Source organism: Ochotona princeps, chromosome 24 (assembly GCF_030435755.1).
Source record: "Ochotona princeps isolate mOchPri1 chromosome 24, mOchPri1.hap1, whole genome shotgun sequence".
Lineage (NCBI taxonomy): Eukaryota > Metazoa > Chordata > Mammalia > Lagomorpha > Ochotonidae > Ochotona > Ochotona princeps.
Genome location: NC_080855.1, coordinates 6,776,205 through 6,786,111, shown reverse-complemented (window position 1 = coordinate 6,786,111; position 9,907 = coordinate 6,776,205). Strand labels below are relative to the sequence as shown.

The following is a 9,907-nucleotide window of genomic DNA, read 5'->3' as shown; positions in this document are numbered from 1 at the left end:
CACCCAACGCACGGCCATGGAAGCAATCTTCGCATCGCCACAACCCTCGGGAACCCACGGCTCTTCCAGGGGCTCCCCGGCAGCTGGCAAGGGCCTGGGGCGGACACCGGAGCGCAGGCGCGAGCAGTGGGCAGGGCCGCCAAGGCGCGCCCCGCGGCCTGGGCGCCATCGCGCCGGCCCCGGTCGGCTCCCCACGGCTCCCGGCCCGAGGCCGCCTCGCAGCCGCAGCGGCCCTTCCTGGGGCCGGGATCCCCAGCCCCTGCTCCCTCGGCGGCCTCTCACCCCTCCATCGCGCCCGGCTCCGCGCCGCCCCAGCGCCCGCGCGCTTCCGCCCGAGGCCGCGCCCCCGGAAGCGGCCGCGCAAGGTGGGGAGCGCGCGGGACGGCAGGGGTCGTGGGCAGCCGGGCCACCCGAGGAGTAGGGGGGCGGCTTCAAGGGCGCCGGGACCGGCGGATGGCACGGGCCCTGCGTGGAGGCGGCCGAGCGCCCAGGGTGCGGGAGCAGGCCCCCGCTGCACGTGGGCAGCCCCGGGGACCCCGCGAAGGGCCCGTGGTGCCGCGTGGGCCGAGTGCCATCTCTGCCAAACGGAGCCTGTCCCAGTGCGGACAGCCAGTAGTTGGGTGGGACCCCGTAGACCTGGGGGAACCTCGTGGCACAGCCAGTGCTCACATCCCAATTGGAGGTCCTGGCGGCTCCACTTCCCATCCAACTGGGAGCATGTGCAGCGGGGGGCGCCCCAAGTGCCTGGGCACCTGCCACCAGCTTAGGAGACCCACATGAAGGTGTGGCCACGGTGACTCAGCGGATCAAGATCCATTGGCTGATCCCTCTCCCTGCCTTTCCACTAGATAAATCTCTCTTTTTTAAAGATTTATTAATTTTTTAAAAAAGACTTATTTTATTTTTATTACAAAGTCAGATATACTGAGACAGAGAGGAAGTGGAGCTGCCGGGATTAGAACCAGCGGCCATATGGGATCAAGGCGAGGACCTTAGCCACTAGGCCACGCTGCCGAGCCCAGATTTATTAATTTTTTTAAAGATTTATTTATTTTATTACAAAGTCAGATATACAGAGAGGAGGAGAGACAGAGAGGAAGATCTTCCATCCGATGATTCACTCCCCAAGTGAGCCGCAAAGGCCAGTACTGCGCTGATCCGAAGCCGGGAACCAGGAGCCTCTTCTGGGTCTCCCACGTGGGTGCAGGGTCCCAAGGCTTTGGGCCGTCCTTGACTGCTTTCCCAGGCCACAGGCAGGGAGCTGGATGGGAAGTGGAGCTGCCGGGATTAGAAACCGGCACCCATATGGGATCCCAGGGCGTTCAAGGCGAGGACTTTACCCACTAGGCCATGGCACCAGACCCAATAAATCTCTTTAAAACAAAACAGAAGGGTGGGTGAGGGGAGGGTGGCAGGGTCCAGTCCCAGCTGTGACTTCGCAGCAGCCCTGCTCCTCATCCCACGAGGTGTGGCTCAGGCCGGAACAGAGGAGCACCAGACCCCGGGCACCTTGGCACCACAGGGTCCCTTCCCACGGGCCCCCTGTGGCCCTGGCCCTCCTGCACACAGGCCCTGACATCACAGCTGCTGGATACACTGCTGGGCTGTCCTCATGCTGAGGCTGACTGGTCCAGGGTTCCCAAGGGTGGCACCCTGGGCAGGAAGGCCCTCACTGGAGAGGCCCCGTCCTGCTTGGCAGGCAACAGTACTGAAGAAAGGAGGAAGGTGGGACTCCTGGACACCCAGATGGACCTGTGTCCTGGGGGCCAGGCAGCCCCTCCGCACCCTGTGCTAACCGTGCCTCTCCTGTCCTCAGAGCTCTAGTGGACCATGAGCACCTCCAAGCTTTACACCTTGGTAATGGTCCTGCAGCCCCCTCGCATCCTGCTCGGCATGAAGAAACGTGGCTTTGGAGCTGGCCGCTGGAACGGCTTCGGGGGCAAGGTCCAGGAAGGCGAGACCATCGAGGAGGGGGCCAAAAGGTGAGAGGTGGGCAGGCTGCCCAGAGAGCCGCTTGTCCAGGGGTGAGCAGAGGGTGGGGGCTGCCCAGAGAGCCGCTTGTCCAGGGGTGAGCAGAGGGTGGGGGCTGAGGGCTGCCCAGAGATGCCGGAGACCAGCTCCGGCTGAGTTTGGAACTCGCGAAGGGTGCGTGGATGAGGCGCGAAGAAAGAAAGAGACGGACCACCAGGATTCCTTGATCATTGTGGACAATGCGAGAAAGCTGTCCGCTTTATTTATACAGAACCAGTCAAACTCTGGCTCAGACTTTTTACGTCATGGTCAAGTGGGTGTTTCTAAGGATAATTCTGCCATTTGTTTCACCTAAGGCAAGGGACTATCAATCAGTAACACATTCCTCTTGAATCAGCTAAGGGAGGAAATGTAACACAGGAGGCAGGACCCAAAGATCAAAGAAAGAGGGAAAGAATGGGTTCCCCTCCACCTGGAGACTTAGCACCCTTGATTAGCATAGGATGGATGGGGGACAAAAACCCTAAACATAGGATCCCACCGATTGGGGGCAGAACACCCTTGATTAGCATATGGTCAATGGGGGAGGAGGACCCTAAGCATAGGTTCCTGCTGTACCCTTAATTAGCACAGGATCAAAGGGGGAGTTAACACCCCTGATCAGCATATTGTCAATGAGGGGCAGCCGTGGCAGTAATAGTGAGAAACCTTTTTTTTCTTCTTTTAATTATTTATTATTTTTACTTCATTAATACGCTTGCAGTGGGGGAATCTCAACTGAACTTGAGCAGTGAGAAACATTTTGGCTAAAAGCGATATCAGCAACATTAGCTTTCAAGCTCGCACAGATACCATACGTCAACTGTTAACTCCGAGAGGCAGACAGTGCCTAAATAAATTGCAGAAATCTCAGTGGGATAGTCCGGTGTCCATGCAAAGGGAGTCGGAGCTGCATTCAGGTGATCCTAGAGATATTCCTGCCGGAGCCCAGCTGCACAGCAGGAGGTTCCTTGCGGCCCTGCCTGCAATGGAACAATACTGTTCACACCTTCCTGTCTTCCACACTCATCACACGGACCCCGGCACAGAGCTGCTTGTCCAGCGGCGTGGGTATTGAGCTGCAGAGCCACTGCCTGTCTTCACTGGTTGGGCGTCTCTAGCTGGGTCTTGCTGCTCCTCAACGCGCCCCCTCTGTGCGCACAGGGACCAAAACCCTGAGCAGCCGTCCAGGCTTTCCCCGGCTCTCAGTTCTGCTGTCTGTGCCCCTCACTGGGCCATGGGGGTACTGTGCCCCTCACCGGTCTGTGGCGCAGAGCCAGCCCCTACCATGGTTCTGTTCTGTGTCTAGAGATGCCAGGATCACACACATATGTGACCCAGACTCCCGACTCGCAGAGCTCGGGCCTAGGGTTTCTAGCAGCAGCCCACCCTGGGCTCCCTGACCAAGCTGTCCCTCGGGGACACACAGCTCAGGTGCAGAGCACTGGGCCTTGCATCCAGTCCTGCACCGCAGGACACCTGGCAGAGAAGGGCCCGTGTACCCAGACAGGCAGCAGCCCGGGGCCTGGCAGGGACTGTGTAGGGGCCAAGGCATGTGTGGGAAGCTGTGTGGGAGGCAGGCATGGCAGCCTCGCCATCTGACTGTTCCCATTCAGCCGCGATGGGGCACCAGGTCACGGGTACCTCAGCTCTGCTCTATGGTGAGCTCAGGGCACGGAGGGGGCCTGGCCACAGCCGCTGCCCTCACAGGCTCAGGACAGGTACCTGGGAAGGAGGCCTGGTGCCTACCTAGCAGTCTGGGGCCAGGACAAAGCGAGGCTGGGCAACTGAGGCCGGAGGCACGTGACACCCGCTGAAGCCTCCAGGGCTGGGCAGAGCAGTGGGAAGGAAGGGAACGGTGAGCACACAGCTGAGCAGACCCAAAGTGGCCGAGGCCAGTGCTCTGTCATGCCCAATCCGACTTGGGCCTTGAAGGAGATGGCACCCTAGGAAACCAGCCGCGGTGCCACGTGAAACTGCTTCTCCCGGAGAGCAGGATGTAAGATGGGAAAGCAAGCCCAGCCTCAGGCAGTGCCTGACTGCTTGGACTGTTCCTCACAGGCAGGCCGCCTCCCCATGGGGCCCTGCACCCCCACCTGGACACTCAGGCCAACTCCCCACGGGGCCCTGAGCCCCCACCCGGACAGGCAGGCCGCCTCCCCACAGGGCCCTGCAACCCTACCTGGACACTCAGGCCGCCTCCCCACAGGGCCCTGCAACCCTACCTGGACACTCAGGCCGCCTCCCCACGGGGCCCTGCGCCCCCACCTGGACACTCAGGCCGCCTCCCCACGGGGCCCTGCGCCCCCTCACCTGGACAGGCAGGCCAACTCCCCACGGGGCCCTGCGCCGCCACCTGGACACTCAGGCCAACTCCCCACGGGGCCCTGAGCTCCCTCACCCGGACAGGCAGGCCGCCTCCCCACGGGGCCCTGAGCTCCCTCACCTGGACACTCAGGCCGCCTCCCCCCAGGCAGCATGTCCTGCTCTCCACCTGTACCTCCCCTCACAGCCCCGTAAATTTCCAGTGCCAAGTCAACTCCATCTTGTGTGCCCCATGTGACCCTGCACCGCTACTCTGCCCACCACCTCAAGCGCTTGCCCTCTGGGCTCTCCCAGTCTGAATCTGATGTAAAGTGGCCCAGATTGTAACCTGCGCCCCAAGCTGACCTCCTGCTGCCCCAGCACCTTGCCCCTCTTCATACTCCTCCTGGCCAGGGTCGCAGCAGTTCCCCCAAAGGCTGCCTGTGTCCCAGCCTCAGGACCCCGTGGGCAGCTGCTACAGACACGGGTCCAGCAGCAGGATAAGCCCCCCCGCCCGGGGTGAAGTCCCAAGTTCAGAAGCCAGGGTTGCCCTGACCATCGGTCCTGCCCCTTGGAGACCGAGTGTCACAGGGCGCAGGCCCTGGCTGCCCAGGGCGAGGTGGGCAGGGAAAGGCTGCTGACCAGAGGCCCGCCGGGTAACCTGGCAAGGGAGCCATCTTCCGCCTCCTGTGTGCAGGCAGAACCTGGAGGAGACAGCAAGGGGGGTCCCCAAGTTGAGCATGAGAAGCGCCCATCACCACCCAGTCCCAGAACTTCCCAGCCTCCCAGCTCCGCCCCACGCCATCGGCCAGGCAGGAACTGAGCAGCAGGGCCCCTTGGTGGCCGCATCTGTCGGTTTCTCCCTGCTGTGGCTCCTGCACCAGCTTGATGGCAAACGGCACACGTGCCACGGGGCATGTGGGAAGATCCAGTTAGTCAAAATAAGAAACGCCAGACCCACACCTTACAGGCAGACCCACCAGGCTGCTACGAGGGAGCATCACCCAACCCTCTGTGCTGTGGGAATGGGGGCTCACGACACATGGCTCTTTCAGGTCAAGTCCTGTTCTCATTAACTGCCTCCGTGTGTAGACACCACGGGCAGGCCTGTGCACCTGCAGAGGCAGCAGTTGGAGTCTCCCGTCCCACCTGCACAGGACCCAGGGCGAAGCACTGACCAGTTGTGCTAGCAGCTGGGAGCTCGCTCTGTAAATGTGTGCCGTGCAAGCAAACCTCTGAACACTGACTGTTCCAAGTACCCATAACCGGGGCCTAGCACAATGGCTCAACCCGCTAATCCTTCAAACCAGGGCTCCACATGGGAACCAGGTCATAAGCTGAACACTCCACTTCCCATCCAGCTGTCTGTGGCCTGGGAAAGCAGTGAGTGTCCTAAGGCTTTGGGACCCCGACCCGTGTGGGACACTCAGAAGCAACTCCTGGCTCCTGGCTTCAGATCAGCTCAGTTGTGGCCATTTGGGGAGTAAACCAGTGGATGGGAGACCTTCATCTCTCCGCTTCTCCCTAAATCTGCCATTCCAGTAAATAAATATTTAAAAACACACACGCATACCAAATAAGTACCAATGACTGGTCAGAAATGACTAGCCCATTTCTACAGAAGCCGGGCGAGTGAGGACGTGAGAAAGCAGACGATGCGGGGGACCCAGCGCTGAGCCTGGGCAGGCCGTGCAGGCAGGGCACAGGTGGCAGCACGGTGTGTGTGCCAGTGCATAGGACAGAGGGCGAAAGATCACAGCCAGAGGCAGAGTAAACTGGTGCACCTGCCATCCCCTGCCTCGCCCCCAAACGGCCACAACAGCCAGAGCTGGGCCAGTCCAGACCAGGAGCTTCTCCTGGGCCTCAGGCGGGTGCAGGCCCAGCACCTGAGCCGTCCTCCACTGCTTGCCCAGGTGCACTAGCAGGGAGCTGGATGGGAAGGGGAACAGCCGGGACACGAACCAGCGCCTACATGGGATGCCGGCACTTGTAGGCTGAGCCCTGGCGCCGGCCCTGGGCTGTGTCCGAACCGCCATGGCACACAGAGGCACACGCTGCTCTCCTGCTGAGTGAGGAGTACAAGGTGCACAGCGGGCACCCAGGGTCCCGGGTGGGGCACGTGTGCCCGCCTCCCACTCATGCAGTGTCTTAGGTGTGAAGGACATGGGGACATCAGAGGGCAGGCTGGCACCAACACCCCTGCAGGGCCGGCCAGTGGGGAGACTGTCCCGAGAACAGGCCGGAAGAGGTCTACTGGTCCTGCACCAACAGCCCGAGCTGCAATGAGCCCCTCCCTTCCTCAGCAGGGACCAGATGCCCACCTGTGACCCTGGGTTCTTGGCCATGTGCACGGTGGGAGGGCACACACTTCCGGGGCAGCCAAGCCCAGTACTGGGCCAAGGTTCCACATTCAGCTCTGGCCCAGGCACCCCTCCTCGAGACAGGAGACGAGTGGTGGGCCTGGCAGGCCTGGGTGGCAACGGGCAGAAGACAGGGACAGGCCCATGCTCTGCCCAGAACCTCTGACCCCACTCAGGAGTTCCAAAGGTCAAGCTGACCATGTGACATTCTTCTGGCTGCCAGTCTGTGTCACAGCTCAGCTCCCTCCTTGCCACCAACCCCCACCCCGGTGCCAGGCCCGAGCTGCAGGACCTCCACCCTCCCAGCCTCCTGTGAGCCTGCCCTTGTGTTCTCACCCCACCCCCGGTCCCCAGGGAGCTGCAGGAGGAGAGTGGTCTCACCGTGGACAGCCTGCACTGGGTGGGCCACATCACCTTTGAGTTCGTGGCTATGCCTGAGCAGATGGAAGTACACATCTTTTCTACCGACAGCTTCCAGGGGACACCAGTGGAGACCGAGGGTGAGTCTCAGGGGACTGCTCGCCATCACGGCAGACAGCCCGGCCTCAATAAGGTGCAGCAGCAAGCCCCTCCCCAGGACCTAGCTGCTGGGGTGGGCCACAGGTGGGATGCTGAGCCAGCGAGGGGATTCACCGTCCGGGCAGCTGGAACCTCCAACTCACCCCTCCTCACCCCCGACACAGAGATGCGGCCGCAGTGGTTCCAGCAGGACCAGATCCCCTTTGAAGACATGTGGCCCGACGACAAGTACTGGCTGCCGCTGCTGCTGCAGGGCAGGAAGCTCCAGGGCCACTTCAAGTTCCAGGACCAGCACACCATCCTGGAGCACACGCTCTGTGAGGTGGACACGCTCCAAGCAAGGTGACCCCGAGTGCTGCAACGTCACGGAAAGAAATAAAGGCTTTTCCTTGTTCACACCTCGCTGCCCTGGGCAGGGCTGGTTCAGTCCCCTCACACGGCAGTGCCCATTCGGGGGCCGTGGTCAGACTGTACCCCGCGTCACCTGACAGCGGGGTAACTGAGGCATGGCCACGCACCCAGTCCCATGCACCTGACCCTGCAGGATGGGGCTGCACCCAGGTGAGAGGGGACAAGCAGCTGACCACACAGCCCAGTTTGCTCTGTCATTTAATCACTGTTGTTGGCAGAAGTGTATGGACAGACTTCGGGGTGTGGGTCATCTGTAAACAGCTGCAGTTTTCCAGGATAGCAGTAGCTGACTCCAGCAGCCTCATGAGGTGGCCATGGGGTCATCTTCCTGCTTCCCCAGGCCTTGCAGGGGAGACCCCTAACTCAGACCCAGGCACCGGGCTTGTCAGTCAAGTTCTCAGAAGTCCACTTGGCAGTGTGGGCGATGGGAGAGCACTGGCCAGCAGGCCGGCCTCCATGCCCTCCCTAGCTTGCCTGGGCAGGGGGCAGAGCTCAGGGGCAGCAGTGCAGGGCACGCAGGAAACCCCGCCCCTCTGTGCACCGCACAATGCCGCATGTCACAGCTCGGGGACGTGGGCCAATGTGCAGTGCTGGGACAGCACAGGGCTTCTATCCAGCTGCTTCTGCAGGGTGGTGGGCACAAGGCACTACAGTCCCATGCCAGTGGTGGCCAGGGACCGGCCACCGGCCAGCAGGACAGGAAGGCACACTCGGACAGGGCCCAAGGGCCTGGCACGCCAGAGAGGCCGACTCCCCTCCTGGGAGTGAGAGCCGGCTGCTCATGAGGCTGGCCACCTGCAGGCCGCACGGAGACACAGGTGGGAGAGGGCAGCCTCTCCTCAGACTCGGGTGAGTCCTCAGTGCTGCGCGAACCCCTGGGGTGGACTTCAGAGGGCCTGTGGTCTCGGTAGACCCTCAGCCGGCACCGAGAAGGCCGAGAAGGCCGGGATAGGTTCCAGTCAGCAGAACAATTCAAGGGCGTTTGTGAATCCTTACAGCACTGCCCACCAGCTGGCCCCACCGGGCCTGGACTCCAGCCCCGTCCCCGGTGCCCAAAGACCAGGGGCGCCTGGGGCGGAGCTGCCAGCCCCTGACTGCTGGTGGCCTCAGCGCCAGCCTGAGTGTGACAAGCATGTGCGTCTTGCCATCTGGGTGCAGGTGCGGGCAGCCCGGGTCCCCACACTCCCCGGGAGCCCAGAGTGTGTGCAGCTGCAGGCTGGGCCTTATGGCCGTCCTCACCCTGCTGGACTCACCCACTCCCAGTATCCTGCCCAGGACCCCTCACCCGCCCACCAGCTCCCCCGGCACCATCGTCCAAACATGGTCCATGTTTCTCCTGCTGAGCTCATCCAGAGACCAGGCCAGGACGGGGCGGGCAGGTGGCCAGAGGGCCGTGTTGGCAGCAGACCCTCCTGTCCTTCATATCCAAATGTCCGGCTTCGGGAGGGCTCAGCCCCCAGGAGCACCACAGCCAGCATTCCAAAGGGAATGAGCCAGGGCACACATTTGGAGAGAAGCTTTAGTGAGGCCGCGGGAGATGGCCGGGGCCTCAGGCACTAGTGAGGACACATTCGTGCTGTGGAGACCCCGACAGAGCTGGCGGCAGTGTGTGGCGCTGCAAAGAGGCAGCTCAGCTTGGGCGCCAGCTCCTTCCACACTTTGCTCATCTGTGGGAAGAGAAGACATGATCAGGAGCGGGGCACCTGGCCCTCCATGGAGCTCCAGCCCCAGCTCATCCCCCCACTGCACACACAGCCCACGCAGCACCAGCTCCTGTCCCCCCACTGCACACACAGCCCACACAGCACCAGCTCCTGTCCCCACTGCACACACAGCCCACGCAGCTCCAGCTCCTGTCCCCACTGCACACACAGCCCACGCAGCACCAGCTCCTGTCCCCACTGCACACACAGCCCACGCAGCCCCAGCTCCTGTCCCCACTGCACACACAGCCCACGCAGCCCCAGCTCCTGTCCCCACTGCACACACAGCCCACGCAGCCCCAGCTCCTGTCCCCACTGCACACACAGCCCACGCAGCTCCAGCTCCTGTCCCCCCACTGCACACACAGCCCACGCAGCCCCAGCTCCTGTCCCCACTGCACACACAGCCCACGCAGCCCCAGCTCCTGTCCCCCACTGCACACACAGCCCACGCAGCACCAGCTCCTGTCCCCACTGCACACACAGCCCACGCAGCTCCAGCTCCTGTCCCCCCACTGCACACACAGCCCACGCAGCACCAGCTCCTGTCCCCACTGCACACACAGCCCACGCAGCACCAGCTCCTGTCCCATCTGAGGA

General features: G+C 62.3%; 2 protein-coding genes across 2 annotated transcripts in view; one reads left to right on the top strand and one right to left on the bottom strand.

The window, feature by feature from the left end:
- Positions 1–277: 277 nt before the first annotated feature.
- On the top strand, positions 278–7,539 carry NUDT1 (nudix hydrolase 1). Its single transcript, XM_058681039.1, has 4 exons — positions 278–365; positions 1,817–1,982; positions 7,029–7,174; positions 7,358–7,539. Exons 2-4 carry the CDS (start codon positions 1,831–1,833, stop codon positions 7,537–7,539), a joined length of 480 nt encoding a protein of 159 aa, XP_058537022.1. The 5' UTR covers positions 278–365; positions 1,817–1,830.
- A 1,382-nt stretch (positions 7,540–8,921) lies between these two features.
- Positions 8,922–9,907, bottom strand: part of SNX8 (sorting nexin 8) — a 37,322-nt gene continuing 36,336 nt past the window's right edge. The window contains exon 11 of the mRNA XM_004598152.2: positions 8,922–9,271. Coding sequence (XP_004598209.2) covers positions 9,161–9,271 — 111 coding nt within the window. The 3' untranslated portion in view covers positions 8,922–9,160. The remainder of the gene's footprint in view (positions 9,272–9,907) is intronic.